This window comes from Salarias fasciatus, chromosome 1 (genome assembly GCF_902148845.1).
Source record: "Salarias fasciatus chromosome 1, fSalaFa1.1, whole genome shotgun sequence".
Taxonomy (NCBI): Eukaryota; Metazoa; Chordata; class Actinopteri; order Blenniiformes; family Blenniidae; genus Salarias; species Salarias fasciatus.
The window spans coordinates 25,520,226-25,538,860 of record NC_043745.1 but is presented as its reverse complement, the minus strand read 5'-3'; the positions used below and the strand labels follow the sequence as shown (position 1 = coordinate 25,538,860).

General features: G+C 40.7%; 1 protein-coding gene across 1 annotated transcript; it reads right to left on the bottom strand.

Moving 5' to 3' along the window:
• Window positions 1–9,675: 9,675 nt before the first annotated feature.
• Window positions 9,676–18,004, bottom strand: dhodh (dihydroorotate dehydrogenase). The gene is made up of 9 exons (XM_030099111.1): window positions 17,901–18,004; window positions 16,519–16,731; window positions 16,216–16,415; window positions 15,165–15,247; window positions 14,576–14,763; window positions 13,506–13,619; window positions 12,269–12,422; window positions 12,025–12,184; window positions 9,676–11,068 (listed from the first exon to the last, which is right to left on the bottom strand). The coding sequence occupies exons 1-9, from the start codon at window positions 17,916–17,918 to the stop codon at window positions 10,981–10,983; spliced, it is 1,218 nt and encodes a 405-aa protein (XP_029954971.1). The 5' UTR covers window positions 17,919–18,004; the 3' UTR covers window positions 9,676–10,980.
• Window positions 18,005–18,635: the final 631 nt, after the last annotated feature.

The window sequence follows — 18,635 nt, the reverse complement described above, 5'->3', positions numbered from 1 at the left end:
AACGTAATAATAACCAACGAGACAGTGTTCTTCTAGCTTCTTGGCCCGGAGTCTTGGCACTGTGGCCCAAAACAAAATTGAGACTAACTCTTCATATATTTTAACATCATACAACCTTTATACCAAGACAATCATTGTACTTCCTGCATCACAAACATTTGGAAAATTTATTTAGGCAAGTTACTGGCTGCATTAAAATAAAGCATTTAAAAAGCAACATAACATGTATTAGTTGATGAACTGCTAATAATAACGGGGGGAAACTAGGATTTAGTTAAGCAGCAGTATCTGATGTGTTTAGGACAAACTGCAGCTGATATTTAATAGTCGGTGATGTTCAAAATGTTGATTCGGCCTGAAGATAGATCAGAAGAAAGGAAATGAGAAGAATGATGTACCAGACCACCTGAGAAGTAAATCTCAGATGGAATAAAATAGCATGAAGATTTAAAAAAATATATCTACTTTAAAAGAAATAACAAAACAGCAGGAGTTTGCAATTTAACCCATTATGCCTTGTCAAAAAAATTAATATTGCTATTGTTAATGACAAGATTTGTATTATCATCACTCAACTTGTCACAACTGAAACTGAACCCGATAGGTTTCATTTTTGATAGGACACCACAAAATGTTCTTTTTTTTTATTTAAAAAAATAGTATGATTCAGTAATCTATTAACCACTTAACACGAGAGGTCATTTATATTAATCATTAATCAATTAGACATCAAATAACATCAATATCATGTCAGGTTTGCAGAAATAAACAACACACGGATGCAGAAGCAGTTTTTGTAAAGGGTCACTATAGAGATGTGTTCAGGTCGGGGAACTTCTTAATTCTGATGTTAAAAAAAAAACAATTAAAAACATCTCATACAGTCAAGCTACAACTGAATTCTCTACAAAAACATACGTGAGGAAAACATCACCAAAGTTCATGGATGCCAATGGAATACACCTCACAACTACACGTTTCCTCCAAAAGGCAGAGTAGTTCACAAACAGGGCAGCAGGAAACGACCACATTAGAAACATTATTTCTTTGGGAATCTGATCAGAGGAGTTCTACTTCAAAACAGGAAGGAAAACACAGGTTCAATTCGTTATGATCAAGCAATACACAGACAGTAAACACTGATTTGCAAGTGAAAAAATACCATGAGTGATGGTGATTTGTTAGTCATAATTATTTAAATGCTTTGTGCTGGAGATGCACTGCATGAGTTTCAGAGTTCGCCCTTTGAGGTGAGCTTTTATTGAGCTCAGCTGCTGCAGGGAGCAGAAAAATACACTGAAAACTGTTAAAAATAGACTTGACTTAGAATTGAAACCACATGGAAAAACCATTAATACATTTCCCTCTTTGCCTTTTCTGAATTTTAGGGCAACGGCAGGGCAGCTTGTTTTATCTGTTGGAGTCAGTATGTCTTTAGCTGCACAAATACACAGACACACACACACACACAATAATGCCGGCAGCAGGAGACTTTGCAGATGATAGGTCAGGGCACTTTGGGCCACAGCAAGGTTATATGTATTGTTGTTTGTCCTGTTGTTTTTTTTTTTTTTCTTTTTTCCTCATCCTCTCTCGTTTCATTGTCCTAATGAATTTTTAATTATCTCTCTAAGCTCTTAAGGCAAGAGATGTGTGTCAGAACCAATAAAGCGCAGAGACCACCTGTGGCTGCTGTCTGTTTTTGGCTCTGCAGAGGAAAGGGCAAAGGCAGAGATGGCTGAGAGGGGCGACAGGGAGGGCTGGGTGAGAGACCGGCGCCATGTTTTCAGCGCAACTGCAAGCCACGGCCTGTCCGAGCTCACTGCAGTCAAACTGACCTGTAATATGACGCTGAACCACTCAGAATACCTGAAAGGTGGAGGAGCCGTTTCAGAAAGAGATACAGGTCTTTCTTTCTTATGTCTGTATTCTTGCTTGTGTTGTACGTCGCTTTGGACAAAAGCGTCTGCTGAATGAAATTGTAGAATTGTAGAATTTTAGGTATATAAAAAAAAAAAACACCGACCTGCATAATTCACAAATACATTGCCATGTAAACAGTAATAAACATTATCTTATCATTCAATATCGTCATTTTGATAGCAGTATCAACATTGCTTCTATATTATATATATAGTGTGTGAAATTTAAGACCAGTCTGGTATTGAGACTGAATTACTACTGGAATAAATGAAAGCTACTCTCATCCACAATCCTCTCCCGTTTGCATTGTTCCTGTAATAATTCATCCGGCCACTAGAGGTTGCTCTAAATAGTAGCAGGTGCAGATGGGCCACATGATCCCAAACTGAAGTGACTGAAAAGCCAAAAAAAAGATTATTTCGTCGGGTGAACACCATTTGACTGTAATAATGAATAAACTAATTACATATTACACTTGAAAATAAGCGTGACCTTTCTAAAAATTAATATTTTGATTTCATGGTGATGATGAATTTGTTGAAAATATGGACCAAAAAAATAAATAAAGATATACAAAAACCAAAAAATCTGGACACAGTAAACTTATTGACTTGTCTGAAGTGAATTCTCAAAAATTCTACTTCATAATTGCTGTTTGCAATCCAGATACAGCAGTAATATAATTTCCTTTAATCCACTGATTATTTAAAAAAAAAAAAAAAAAAAAAAAACATAGAAAGATGTTTAGCATTGACTGTCTGTGTCCCTTTCTCACAGCACCGGCCCAATGAGCCTCTGCGGAGCTCTGCGTAACTTTTGACTTGGGTTTCCACCTCATACCAACTGAGCTGGAAGGTTTCACACGAATGTTGCTCTCATTATCACCTGTCTGATGTCTGAATGGCAGTTGCATAATGTAAACCTATACTTGTTTTGTTGAACCTAAAGAGATCGGGCGGCATCGGCCTACTGAACTTGTTCCAGAAAACTAACAATATACTAAAGCAGATAATGCAGTCTGTAAACCAGCTGTCCTGTTTTTTGGGCTTTTTGCTTTGGGTGTCAGCAAAATGGAAGCAGAAGTGCAAATGTGGAATAAAATAACAAAATAAAGAATAAAAATAAAAGTCCTTTTTCTAAAACTGTAAAAGGGTGAGGCTGGTATGAACAGGTTTTGTCAGGATCTCTGTTGAGATCTGAGAAACAATGGCTCCATCACCATGAATCATCTAGATTCTTCAGCCATAATCACAGCGTGGCCTCTGTCATGCCTCCCGCCCAGCAAATCCAGCCTCGGCTGAGTTCCGCGGCGGTCGGCGTGGTGTCAGACGCACCTGAAGTCTCTGCTGACGATGTCAGCTATAAATACACACATCTGCACGGTTCATCCAAAGTCTCCTCAATAAACTCACTATTGCACTTAAGTTGAGTGTTCCTGTCACTGCGGCCTGTCCTCATGCAGAGAGGTTGCTCTGTAATATTTATCACAGCAGTTTCACTCTTTCAGTAAAGGTGGCATATATTACAACAGCTATTGCTCTCGGGGAGATCAGAGGTAGCCAGTCCTTAAAAAGTTTGGAGGTTTAAACATTTATCATAAGTCTGTGGCATCCATTCCAGCAAATACTAAATGCAGCGCTGATATACACTGCAGTCAACGTGCATATGAACACACACGTTCCTTTATGAGCACATTTGTGTACATTTTATGAATTTTAATGTATACATGCTGGGATTAAATATAAAACGCAGAGACAGACAGGGCTGAATGATGGTTGTCGCTGATGTATTGCAGGCTGCTTTGCTTCACGCTGTCTTGAGCTGATGAGAGCTGAAGTCCCATATGGCTTTACAGCATGGCTGACAGGGAGTGGGCATTTGCTTACTGCACGGGAACTGGGAGTTATATAAAACCATACACAACTGCAGCACTCTGTGAAAAAATAGAAACAGTAAAACCCCAATATTTGCAGTAATAAAAAAGAAAAGTAATGATTTTTAACGTTTGGCATGAAGGATTATTCTGTATGTCAGAGCTGTTTGCAGGTATTACTAACAGAAACTACACCGTCCTGATTAAAGAGCTGAAAGGTGAGGATTTTAAGGCGTTTTCAGTCATAAATAACACATTTATAAACCCTGACTTCTTAAATTTGAGCAAATCCCCAACTTTTTTTTGCTTGCAACTGTTTGCCTTGTCGTGTTTCTTAACATTTAATATATTTGCTGGTAAATTTGACAAAATTTAAATTCACTTTGTAGTATTTAAAAGCGATATGCAATATGTTTCCAAATGTACAGGGGACATAAACAAAGAAATGAATCACAAGGACGGCCAACACGGTGAAAGACGATGATGTGTAAAATATTAATAATTCAGTACTGTACATAACAGGACTGTTTGCATTTAAACACCTGAACTTCCTGTAACCTTACTGTAATATCACAAACAACTTCAAATATTGGTTTTAAATGCAAATCTGTTTTCAGTTCATCAAAGATGTGTTTTTTTGTTTGTTTTTTTTTTTGGTTGATTTCAGTGTAACATTCGGGGGAAAAAAATACATTTAGTATGTTTAATGGGGAACACGCAGCATTTGCTGTTCCCAGCCTGCTGCCTCTTTTCAGTGCTGTATGTACACAGGGCCAGCCATCAGCCGTAATCAGCTTGGGCAGGGTCGTGTCTGCCGTATGACTCTGCCTGCGTCCATCACACCTGTGACTTCCTGTAGCCAGAGGCTTCTGCAGCTTTCATAACATCCATCTGCAGGAGGAGGAGGCAGGTCTGTGAACTTCACATTCACTCAACACTGCACACAGGAAACACTCCAGCAGGTTCATGTCTATAGAAGCACTCTGATTTTTAGCCTTTGTACTCTTCATTCCTTTCTTTTTGTAGACTGACCCTGTGAAGCTGGACAACTGTGCCCAGTGCTGGAACCTGATCATGTCCATGCAGCACAGCCCTACTTTGCATGAGGTGCGATGGTGTTTGAAAGCTGAGCAGGGTGTGGTGAGGCTGAAGTTACAAGAAACTCACCAATGTGGGTTTGTTGGCGTGTTAAAAGTAGCATTATTCTCCCACAGGATGAAACATGGAATAACATTTTCTGGCTCCTTCATTCATGTCTGCAACAAATCTATGTTACAGCAGCATATTGAATCCATTCTGAGAAACCTTCCTTTTCTATAGAGTTTGTACTTGTTTTTTGATTTACTGCGAGAAAGATTGAAGTGAGGTTACGTCAGCACTGAGATTTTTTCAAGAACATTTCTGGTTGACCTGCGCTGACAGGCTCACAGCTGCCATTGCTTTCCCTACATCTTACGGTAAACAAACACCTCGGACAGCACCTGCCGCCTCCAGCTTAGGTAACCATGTCAGCTTTACTGTCCATTCAGAAACAGCTCGGCCTGTTTTTCCTCAATAAGTCCCCATCATCCATTCATGTCTGGGACGTCTCAACAATAGCTCTGTTCATCTGCCAGTTTAAAGTGTATTTTATAACTTCAGAGTGTTTTCAGCTGTTGCATCTGCACAAGCGTCTCACCCAGAGGAACTGGCAATTCTTGATATGAAGCGTCACAATATTAAAGAAATTTATTGATTGTATTTACCAAATGTGGGAGGATGAACCCCCACCTTTCCTCTCACATAATGTCTTTTACATTTCTCAAACGTCACTTAACATCATAAGATAGTAGCGTTAACAGCCGATGGGATCCTTACTAAATAAAAAGCAACTGTTCTTCTTCATTTAGAAATATGTAGTAAAACTAGTCTGCTACGATTATTGTTTAACATCTTGTGCAGTTACTTCAGAATGTTAATTTGTAACATTTGGACTTACAAGCAATTCTAAAAAGGAAAAAAATGAAAATGAGCGTTTCCATAAAATAGTTACTGGAAGTGTGCCCTTTTTCCCACACATACACACGTGGTTGTTGAAGCTGAGGCCGAAAGCCAAAATTGGGCAACAGGCAGGGTAAACTAGTACTAAGACCATATAGGGTGAATTTCTAAATATGTTAGTAAAAGCATTAAATGTCAGCAGCATTAGACAAATGACTGATAAATGTAATGTTATTAGATCCCAATTTTGTAAAATTTTCCATCAAAATAGTAATAATAATAAAAAAAAAAAAGCCAAATGCAGACATAAGTTCTTACATGACTTGATGTGATCTCTCTTTTCTGGTCTCGTCGGCCCACAAGCAAGCTGAATGTGAAGTTCCTAGTAGAGTCTCGCTGCAGCCCTTCCTGTTGTGAAGGGCTTGGCTGTAACAGATAACAGCGATGTAAATGTGTTTTCAAGTAAATAGAATTTATGTGCTTTATTCTTTGACTGGATCTGTATGCAGTTTTCATATCGCAGAAAACACAGGGCCCTGTGTTAACCATGCATGACTCTCCCTGTAATGTTTTAAATGATTTGTGTTTTGAATGCACATATAAACCTCATTCAGATGCTGAGTTAAAATCATGCGCAGCCTTTTAGGAAACATGATCATCATTTCAGCATTTGATGGCATTTGGTGCTTTCTGAGCAGTCCACACATCATTTCAAATTGAGCAAGAGTGATATAGTTCCTTTAAAAAAAACACCTTTCAGACAGTCCTGTGTAAAACAAAAAGGTGCCTGACCTTGTCAAATGGGAATAATTCCATAAAAACGGCATCGCAAGTTCTCTGCACTGTAAAATAACACATGTGCTGCTATGAACGCAGCGAAAGACAGATGGATGCATAAATATACTCATTTACAGAATGTTACACATGAAGATGTGCTTTTGGAAGAAAATTAGATTAACACTCAAAGCGGGTACATCAGCATGCAGGTTATTATGGTTGATGTGTTCAGCTGGATCTGTGAGAAGCTCTTCTCCTCCCTCCAGTAGCTTGACTGGTTTCCTGAACAGCTCTCCGGTCCTCTGCAGGCTTTCACGTCTCGCTCTGAACTCATTCCAGTGCTGAGCTTCCCTCTGCCGTCACGCTCATCTTCAAGAGCTTACACCAATTTTGAGTCTTTGGCAGACCGCTGCAGGTTTTCTGTTTGTCTGAATTTACTGTTCTATTGATTTGTATAAGCCTCTTTCAGAAAACCATTTAATCTTTAGTTATGAGGAATGGATTTCCACTCTTTTCAGACTGGTGTTGTTGTTTTAGATCGCTTGCTCTCCTCTTTCCTAACAAATTATATTTAATAATATTTTAAAAGTGAAAGAGGGTCTGGTCTTAACTTTTTCTGCCAGTGAGCTCCAGGCTGCGACATCAAAACCCTCAAAGACTTTTTGCCATTTACTGTCAGTAGTGTGTGAGTCAGTCACAGATAACTCATTCATTCAGTTCAGCTGAAGCTACGTCAGTTATTTAGGTGTTTGATATTGCCACACCGGCTTCAGTTTGGTCTGAGTACGCTGATCAGTCATTCGTAAAGTTTTGTTTTTGTTTGGGACACAGGACGTTTTTGTCTGTGACACAGAACTAGGGTGTAGCGCCTGCTGGTGGAAGAAATGGCTAAGATAAACTAAAAATATGCAGATGGGTCTTTCAAACAATAAAAAAAGTCTTAATTGTGCCTTCAAATACATCAAAATGTGGAAACTTACATGTTGTTCTCAGAAAGCCTGATTTAGTTCCAGCTTATTGAGGCATTATTTTTCCAGGTTCAAGGAACTGAGCATACTGGTGACTGTTTTAAAGTTTCAGCTAACGCTTAGGATAATAACTGAGATAATAACTTATAACTTACTGAGAATAACGGGAAAACATTTTTCTGTGGTAGATTATACTAATGCATGACTTTTAGCGTTTGTCACTTAATACTTATCGCACATTAAAAAAAGAGACATGATGATAAAAATCATGATGAAGTCGTATAATTTTTGATATAATAGAAGTCAATAAAGGCCATCGCTGTACCTGTAATCTGTTTTATAAGAAACTCTGTCTACTATGGAGAGCTTCATCTGTGTTCAAGGGGAAGCTTTACGTTGCGCCCTTGAAGCTGACAGATGAACCATGAAACCAGTTTCTCCCCTTCTAACATTCAAGCCTGACTAGTTTTGAAACCATTGACCCATCTCTCAGTCCTTGTCCTCCTACAGAAGTCCTTTAAGATGTCCAACAGTCTCTTTCTGGATTATACCATGATTCAATGGCTCTGCCCCCCCGCGACTCAGAAGGAGAATAAACCAGAAAACAAACCGAATGATCGCATATGTCACCGATACACAATCCCAATTCTGAAGGTTGGAGTGACATAAAAGAAGCCTCATAAAGATTACAAATATAGTGCATAAAATGGAATATGGATAATATTTCGGATGTAGGCTGTCAGATTTGTTCCTGTGAATTTTGAATGGAGTGACAGACTTCACCTTTAAATGTGTAGTTCAGAAAGAAGAAATGACGTCAGACAAGAGATCACATAACTGAACGAGCCTGATCAACCGAACTGAACGTCTCGCACGATTTGGAAATGGTTGTTGTAAAACAGCAGCTTCACCACTGTTTCATCCTTTGGGAATTGAATGATGGCTGACCAGCATCTCATCACATTGCTGCTTTTACATTAAAAACATACGTACCTCCTGTGTGTGTTACATAACAAAAAATATCATCTCTCTATAAGCTAATTCAGATTGACTCCAGCTCCCGGCGACCCTGAAAAGGACAAGCAGCTAGGAAAATTAATGAATGAATAATTCAGACAGGCTTCTCCGAGATCAGGACCCCAATACTTTATGTGCCTAAAATATTTTGTCTTGGTTTATAAAAAGAATCCCACAACAAGACAAACAGAAATACTGCTTCATACAGCATGTTGTAAGAATCTTCAACCAGCTTTCATTCTGTGAAAACTAAAAGATCTGTCCTAATAGAACACTCCCTTCACAGACGCAAGGCGTGTTGCTGACCTGTTGTCATAATGTTTCACTTATGTATTTGCAAAATGTTCCTTTAGTTGTTCCTCCTTTCATTTTTCTTTCACAAGTTCAGATGTTTGAATCAATGAGATCTGAATTGACGGTTAATCTTTGGTTTTGGTTCACAGCTTCACAACTTGATGCAACTGAAAAACAGTGCTTGAGTAGTGAAGTCTTTATAATGGGAATTGTGAAGCTATGCACATATGTGTGCGCGTGTGTGTGTGTGTGTGTGTGTGTGTCATCAGCAGAAACAGCAGCTGACAGAGTTCAGTAAAGGTGAGCGCTGCCTCCTGGCTATGATCAGCGTGATATGAGAGGAAACCCTACATTTAAGTGGCCAACAGTTTTAAAGATTTTCTCATGTGGGATCCAGGCCGAGCCACTTCCTCTCCGTCTGTAACGCCACACACATCTGATCCGAGCCGGTCTAGACTCAGCCTCAGGAGAGGCGGAAGGACGACGCTCGGCGGCTCACAGCTGATCCTCCCGGAGCCGCAGCCTCCGATGACTGTCGTCTATTCTGGGAGTGGCAGGCGGCGTTATGACAGGTTAACAGAGTGTCAATGAGTGAGGAGAAGCCAAAGATGATGGCAAAACCAGCAGCGGACCAAGACGACCAGGAAACACCACCAAGAAAGAGGTTCACAAAGGCGTTGCTTTCAAAAATATACTTTTTCTTGGAAAGTGATGCTGTCTCTACGAAAATGAAATCAAATGTGTGCTCTGGAAACAAGTGGAATAAATTACACTAAGTTTTTATTTTTCATTAGAACAGAAAAATAAACACAATGGGTGTGTGATCTGAGAACCAGCTTTTCAGATAATGTGCAAAATGCCAACACACATTTCATTACAAATGAATTATTACGTTGTATCGTTTGGCACGGTAGCCTCACACCAAGACGGGTGTGGTTCAAGTCCAGTCGGGGGTATTTCTGTGTGGAGTGTTCCGATGCAGGCGAGCACCTGTTTCCTTCCACAGTAAAGAAAAAAAAACAACATGATTTTGAGGTTTATTGCTGTCTGTCAGTTCCTGAACTTGACTCTGAGCTGGGATCTCTGTCACAGTGAGGATCAGGACGGTGGCCGCTAAAAGTGCTTTCACTCATGGACAACGCCAACTTCAAAAAAGAAAAGCAACTGTGTGTTTTAAGTTCAATAACAATACTTTGAATATCTCAAATAAAGTATTAAAGCGTCATCTGCAGGATTAAATATTCTCATAGTTAAAACAAATCAGGGCCCATCAGTCAGGTCGCAGCTGATCGGCTTCTTTTCAGCTTTAAGGCTGCTGTCCCGGTCAACATTTCAGCCGTACTCCTTGCCCAGAAACATTTGCATGCAGGATCCCTCGAAGAATTTGCGTGCAGCTTCCTTTTGTCCATCGATGTCATGATGTATTTTGAATCAAAAAAATAATCAGCCATGACATTTCCGATCTTTAAAACACATGCATGCAAATGTTGCTCAGGGCTCTTCTGGAACTCGGCGTTCTTCATGATCGCTCACAAACAGGCTTAGTCGCAGTGTGGAAGCCACATGAACTGGATACTCAACACATGAGCAGTTAACAAGTGTGACTGGATTTCTGAACAGTTCCATCTTTAATATGCTTTTAATCTGAAATTTCTTGCCGCTCACCCAAGCACAGATCCTGTTTTTAGAGACGGCAAATCATTTTGATGCATGTTTAAGCCTTAATAAATTCCACAGAGGAGTATAACATAAAGTTTTTTCCATTTATTTACCATTCGGCATCAAAGATTATTTCCTTAACACGCACAAAGAAAAATGTTTGTACTGATCTTTAAAAATGACTTCAGGTGGCAGCTGCATTAAAAAGTTCAAGTACATTGTTGTTAAAATGCATCAGAAAGACTAACTGCTGTTACACTGTAACAAAATATTCCCGTCTGAAATCGAGTCAGAGACCTCAGCTTCTTCAGTGACGATGCATCGTCATACACATAAAAGTAAAAGCCCTGAAAATAAAGACGTATGGATGGACTCATGCTTTCATCACAATTCGGGATAAACTGACTGTCATGTTGCCACGTCAGAGGAGATGACATCTCCGGGTGCCGCTGCGTCCTCCGAGGGTCCGGCGTTATCGACCGTCGTGTTTTACATCGAGCTCTGTTTCTGAGCGAGACCGTCTGTTGCCCGGTGGTCAGCGCCCACGGCCTCCGACACGCTGCTGAAGCCTTGATCTCTGCTCAGACAGACAGAGGGACACCATTTGAAATACGGATAAGAAGTGAAGTACCAGGAGTACAGGAGTGGAAAAAGTCGCGAGACTTATTTTGTAAAATAAAAAATAATACAAATACATGGATTCAGACAGCTCCTCTTTTTTTTTTTTTAATAAAGGAAACAGGACACGGACACAACTTTGCTGAATGTCGTCCATCCAGGCCGCAGTGTCCTCGCCGGTGTTGTGCACCGGCTGTCTGCTCCTCCCAGAGACCCTCATCCTCCCTGACATCCCACAGCTCTTGAGGTGCAGCATTTTAAAGCCTTTCAACAACTTGCTAACAGCAGCGTTCAGCACCTGTAGCTGGATCGTCAGCCTCACGTCGCTGTTCATTGCTCAACCCTGACGTTTAACCATACGGCCTGTTCATCTGTTTCTCACACCCCTCTGCTGTGTTTTTTGCATTACAGGATGTAGTAGAACAAAACATAGAATGACTCCCCGTTCTCAGACCTGTTCTTCTTCTTCTTTTCCCTGTTAAAGTCATGAAAACTGCAACCATATAAAAGTCAGTGGTTTAAGGGAGCACATTGGAAAAAACTGTGGAGTTTTTTTGTTTTTTTTTATCTCGGAAAACAGGAACACTATTTGTGGAATGTGTGCTATAAACTAAAATAATCTGTCCTTCTTTTGCTCCATAGTTATAACTTCAACAAAATATCTGTATTATATCATGACCATCAGAACCAGTTCTGGCTTTACCTGGTATTCCGTCTTGTAAATCACTGGTTTACTTTCTTCATTTACTCTGCTCAACTGATTTTTTTTGGCATTTTTTTTTCTCATTACTTCTAGCTTTCTGAACATAACTCCAGTCGGCATTTCAAAGGACACCAAAATACATCAAATGTGGAAACTATAGGAAAACCCTGCCATTTTCCATGCTGCTAATTTCAATGCACCCTCATACTCACTTGAGAAGTTGCTCCAATTCTCGCTTTATTTTGGTGACCACCGGCGGACCCTGATAGGCGAAGGCGGTGTAGAGCTGGACCAGAGAAGCGCCGGCTCGGATCTTGTCCATGGCGTCCTGCCCATTCGCCACACCTCCTATTCCAATAATTGGTACTTTACCTGCAATATAATCAAGAAACAAGACACGCTTTAACGTGGTTGATACTGAAACTATGGTGGGCCGTGTGTGTTTGAGTTCTGTACCTTTGGTGAGGTTGTACATTTCGCTGACGGTGCTGGTGGAGAGGTCTTTGAGGGGCTGCCCACTTAACCCGCCAGCCTCAGAACGATGCGGGTCCTGAAGGGTTTCTGGTCTGGACACGGTGGTGTTGGACACCATTAAGCCGTCAACTCCCAGCTGCACTCGCAGAACAGACACAACAGCAAAGACAGAAAGGGTTGGCGACCTGGAAAATAAAAGCACGACTGATACACGCGGATGAGTAAATCTTGACTTTCAGACCTCTAATGTGAGGTGCGCTGTGACAGAGGAAATGTAGCGCTGCTAGTATTTGCTTTCTTCCCCCTCTTTAACGTCTCTTCCATCAAGGTGTGCCTCCTGCTCGCCTCAGCGAGCACAAATACAGCAGCAGCGATTAAAGTTACCAGAGACGACGGCGATCCTAAGACGCTTTCCATAAAAAAAAAAAATAACAAAAAGTTGAAATAAATCAACCAATAAAACCAATCAGCTGAGACACAGTGTGTTCAAGCACAACAAAACACAAAAATCAGCTGTTTATTTACATTATGATTGGAGTGAAACGTTAAATTCCCCAATTTTCATGAACACTGATAACTTTATTTTTTACAAAAGAAGTTCTGATATTTGCAGTGACATCTAATCAGCTTCTAAAAATAATCCATTTGCAAGCAGTTTAAACAATTTTATATTATCACACACATTTTTAAATAGTTTTTTCCTGGTCCAATTCTGTTTTTATCACTTTAAACTAACTGGAAGTGCAGTAAAGACACATTCAAACGTCACCTAAACAGCCGGATGCGGGATGAACATCTCAGGAGTTCATTTTCATGAGGCTTTGGTTGTTTTGACTCGTCAGTCTGTCAGACTAGTGTCTGCTGCTCCCTCACAAAGTTTGTTCACTTTGCATGAAGACATGTGACAACGATGTCTCATGTGATTTGCACACCACAGCAGAAAATGAAGACAACGACTTGAATTCTGCTTTCAACAGCGAAAAAACAACTATGTTTATCATTACACATTTCATTCTTTACAAACCAGTCAATCCATCTGCAATATAATAACTAGATGGCGTTACGAATACATCTGAAATTGAAAAAAATAAGTGGGACTTTTTACTGCTAAAGTGAAGCACGTGAAACAAGAAATGAAAAGAAACTTTAAAAGCAACAGCAGGAATTGTGCATTTGCTGGGAAAATGCACATTTGGTGAAAATACAGATCCTTTCTGACCTCTGTGACCACGTCAGCGATGTCCTGTTTGTCCTGGGCAGTGAGATCCGGGGCGATCTTCACGAGGACCGGAGGTTTACGCTCCTCCTGCAGGGAATCGCGCTCCTTCAGCACCTGAGCAGGTTTTACAGACGTGAGCAGAGAGAGTCTCAGACAGAGCGATGGTAATGCTGTTCAAACCTCATGCTTAGTAGGAACATCCCAGTAAAAAAAATGTGTAATAATAATAACAATAATAATAATGATGACAATAAAGTGGTTCCCAACCTGGAAAATCCTGTGTGTGTGTGTGTATAATAACACTTTTCTAGAATTCATATGGATGTTTGAAACTGTTGCACTAGTTTGTCTTGACTGTAATGTTTGTAATGTTGTCTTTGCAGCCTAAGCAGCAGTTTGAGGAGGATCCGGGACACACAAAAAACAAACCAAAAAAACAACAACAACAGCACTGATTTAAAACTCAACAAGAACTGAATCCAGCTCCTCAAATCATTTTTAACATCTCCGATGGAGAGTTTGTAAATCTGCTCAACAGAGAATCTTCTACACCGACTTGTCTGCAGCATCATGACCTAAATCTCACAGATGCTCTCAGCTGAAAGGATGCAGTGCTTTCTCACATATGTTTTCACGGCTCCGAAGCATTTATTAACCCCGTCCTTGACTCATCTCTCCTTTTGCTTGGAGGGAAAACAGCATTTGCTGCTGCTCACAGGGGGGGCTGTGCTACAGCTGCGGAAGCCAAAGTGAGAACAACATGTATCAAAAAGTACCAAGAAGAGTCTGCGGCTCAAAGCTGATATCGACTGCAGAAACTAGAGACGGTAGAGGCTGGACTGATCCGTTACTGGTCTCAGACCCAGACGGTGTGATATAAGTCCGAGCCTGAAGCGGCTCAACATGAAGTTATGAAGACCTGCATGAGATGTTTACTTCAACGAGGATTATAAAGAATTAATAAATGATGAAATACAGTGATGGACTCCTGTTTCTCCAATAATAATTCAGAACTTGGTGTTGATCTTAGTGAAACTTTCTCACTGACATAAGTTGCACGGATGTCCTACCGAGTGTAAAAGCTGGCGGAGCTCCGCCTTGCCCTGCAGGTCCCGGAGACCCGGCGTGTTGGGACTGCTGACGTTGACCACCAGGTAGTCGGCCAGCGGGCCCAGCACTCTCACCCCCTCCAGGTAATCCGCCCCTGCGTCCCGGGACAGCTTGTTCTTCCCCAGGTTGATGCCCAGGGGAAGGCCAGCTATAAACACACACACACACACACACACACACAGGAGGGTTCAGACAAACATAAACACAGAGAACGTCATCAGACACATGACTCAGCCGGGGAAGAGGAAGCTGATGTTCCAAATGGGCTGGAAGCAAGCGTGCACACAATAAAACTTGAGGCAAGGACAGGTCAAGATCATTAAAATGGATTAATGTGGAGCAGAAATGAAGCATTTAACCTCATGCACTGTTTCCTGCTAGGTTCCCCGTCACAAGCAGACCGACTGTTACAGCGCCGTCAATGTGCTGCAGCAATAAAACCCAAAAAAACAAACTCACTGCGTTCAGGTTCTGTTCAGCTGAATCTGATTTCCTGCAGATAACTTTCTTACTGAACAAACAGAATATTATGAAAACAAGTTTTCTAACCTTTACTTTTGTCCTGCTGTATTTCTTCCCTTGCTTTCAGTCTCATTTGTGCTTCCGCCAAACCACAGCTGTTGAATCCATACCTACACACACACACACACACACACACACACACACACACACACACACACACAGACACAGACACACACACACACACACGAACAATCAGCAATGACGATCTAACGTTGCTTCTGCACTAGAAGACTTTCCATCCCATCTTAAACAGAATTCATATTATGTTAGATAAAATGTCACAATAGGCTGAAATCTCGATGGTTTATTGGTTACTGTGCATCTTCAGGTTCTCCAGAAAAACCATACATAACATAAATATGACAACATTACTAATCATTTCTTTCTTAGCTTAAATTAATATTTAATGGGATTTTGGCTGTTGGAAGTATACACGTTATTTCAAATTAGAGCAATCAGCATTCTGCTCACAGGAAGATACTGTTTATTTTTCACTTGAGGCAATTTTGCTTTCTTCATTTTTTAAGGTGCTGAAAGTAACGTTGGTTAGTCAATAGGATTCAACCGAATTCTTTAACGTATAAAAGTGGAATGTTTTCATTAAGTATTACATATTTGCTCTAAGGATACAACAATGATCAGTGATAGCAGTATAGTTAAATACTGTGCTATACTGCAACTGAATCCTCTCCCTGTGGCTGCCTTGTTTTTTAACCAGAAGTTCAAAACAGTTCAATATTTTTTTGTATTTTTAAATTGTTAATTGAAATCCCAGAGTGTATGGTTGTATTTTTCTGATGGTGGTACTAAATGTCCCTGGGATGAGCTGCAGCATCCTGTGACCCAACAGTTCGAACGGAGGATGTTCTGAGTGAAACTTGCAGTGCCACTAACATGGGAAAACAAACATCACCCACCCCCCCCCACCCCCCCACACACATCTGATTACTTCAACTGGACAGGGATCTAATCAGATAAAAGTGTTTGCACGACATAAATGGGAAAACACTCAGGCAAATAACTTTATCTATCTATATCAGCTTGAGCACTGACAAAAATCCACCCTTCCCAAACTCACCTGTTAATTATAGCGTGATCAGCTGTGAGCCGAAACACGCGTGGTTTGGGGTTCCCCTCCTGAGGTTTGGGCGTGATCGTCCCCACCTCAACGAAGCCAAAGCCCAGCTTGTACAGGCCGTCAACAGCTTCCCCGTGTTTGTCAAAGCCCGCTGCTATGCCAACAGGATTTCTGAACTTTAGTCCAAGGACGTTTACTTCCTGTAGAAAAAAAATGAAGAACACAGCCGACGTCTTTTATCATTCAGATATTTACCATCAACAGCGACTTCACTGGGGGAAAAAAACATAGCGGCACAATTACCAACTCAGCAGGGTCCTGGTAGCGGTTCAGAGGAACCAGACCCAGGCCGATCATCTTCACCGCTAACACGTGTGCTGTCTCGGCACCCACAATCCTCTGCAGCATGGGCATCAGCTGGTTGGCATAGAAACGCTCATCTCCAATCACAGTGAGGTAGGAAGCAAAGAGAAGGCTTCCCGAGCTGATTACCTTCACGGCTTCTTTCAGCTGTTTCTGTTACCAAAAGCATGAAAAAGGTCACAGCGGTCACACCCCGGTGTGATTAAACCACAAATGATTCAATTAAAGTTATCAGAATATCAAAATGGACCCAGTTCCCACACCAACTCGAATGTGCTGACCGCCGCCTCTTGAATTATTTTGTTAATAGTGAGAAAGAATGCATGGAAGCGTCCAGAAAAATCACACATGAAATGAGAACATGTACCCTTGAACCAAAGTAATTCATAAACAAGTGATTGCCCTTGAGTTTTTCGGGCGCCGACAGGTCAGAGAATATCTGAGATGGAACGGTCTCTTTGGAAGACTTAATCAAATCATCTGTATCTCAGAGACATTAGTTCAAATATACATGCATTTGCCTTGTGAGAGGAAGCTGAAGTATGCAAGGCCAACCCTAAATAATAAAATCAGTTAGTGCAGCTATGATGATTTTAATCTTAAAATCGGTGTGTGTTTGATTTGTGTGTGTGTAGGTGAGGTTGAGCTCTTTTTTTGTTGCTCCCCTTCTCCAATACGAGCTTATTAGCGACCCTGCAACCCTCATTTATACAAACCTGGAAGATCATTTGGAGGATTGGTGCACAAGGTATGAAACATTTCTAATACATTATCATCATAGCAAAAGAACAAATTCTGCTATAACCATGTAACACGGCAGTACGCATTTTAGTGAGTCCTTTAAGAGACCCAAATACCGTTCAGCTTTTGGCTGTGTGGATCTTTAAAGTAATTACCTCTTACTGATCATCAATAAAAGCAGTTCCACTAGTTAACACAATAAGTCGTCACAAACAAAGACCACTACACATTATTTTGTGTATAAGCTATAAAGCCAAGATATTGTAGATTTTATAGATAGACTCTTAAAAAACATTCACTTTTGGCTCCTGAGAGTCACATCACCATCGAAAGAAATCTGAAAACCCCATCTGAACCCAACCATCTGTCTCAGGGTTTATCGAACACTACCTTCATTACAAACATGCACTAAGCTGGTGAGGACTGATGACTGAGAGGTCAACACACAGATGCTCCACAGCTTCCTCAGAATCAACATAGTTCACAAACAGATACGGACGGGAGCCAGAAAGTCGCGGTGGCGCTTCGTAAAACGGTTTAACGTCCTGAAACAAAACATGCCACATGGTCTCTGTTGTTACCTTCAATCGTGCCGCCATGGACACAGTTTTGTCATTGCATTAAAGGACGTTCTGAGCGTTTCCTCACATGTTACACAAACGCGCGTGTTCCCGGCTTCCTCTCTATCTTCTCGCGAGACTTCACGGGGCGGAGTGGAACAATGACGTAATGACGTAGAGGAGCTGAAGTTCACGCAATGATTAAAAAAAAAAAAAAAAAAAAGAGCATAAGGAAGGATCCAGACGGTGTCAGACATCTCCGTACATCGTAACATTACTGAAGAAATTAGATGTATTTTAGGTCTAAAACATGCAGACATTTCTAGACCAGTGGAGTGATTCTGAAATCTATTTTTTGTAGAACAGAGACTAAACTCAACAAGCTGCACATTCACATGTTCACATTTGAAAATGTATTTTTTCTATTCTATTATCTATGTATATATTTCATTCACTATCTATCATTGTTTTGCACTGATTGTTTGATAACCATGGTGTAATTTGTATTAATGGGTGGGACAACATCCTTTTCATGCCGAAACAACAAAATCTGTTTTCTGTAACAATGATTAAAATTATCTCAAGCATTTTGGTCTCTACATGACGGAATGAGTGTTGTGGGATACCCAGGACAACTACGCAAAATCCCTATATAAACAGTCAGACACATACATAATGTCTTGTTGTTGTTGTGTTTAATGCGAGTAAAAAGGTAAAATGTGTCCTTGTCTCAGCCAGAAGGTCATCTTGGTGACG

What these genes read in the sequence shown, in the direction of transcription:
- dhodh (XM_030099111.1), bottom strand. An exon ending in ACCAGGACCCTGCTGAGTTG is followed by an intron (nt 16,416 to 16,518) that starts GTAATTGTGCCG and finishes TTTTTTCTACAG; the next exon opens with GAAGTAAACGTCCTTGGACT. An exon ending in TCCGCCAGCTTTTACACTCG is followed by an intron (nt 13,620 to 14,575) that starts GTAGGACATCCG and finishes AAACCTGCTCAG; the next exon opens with GTGCTGAAGGAGCGCGATTC.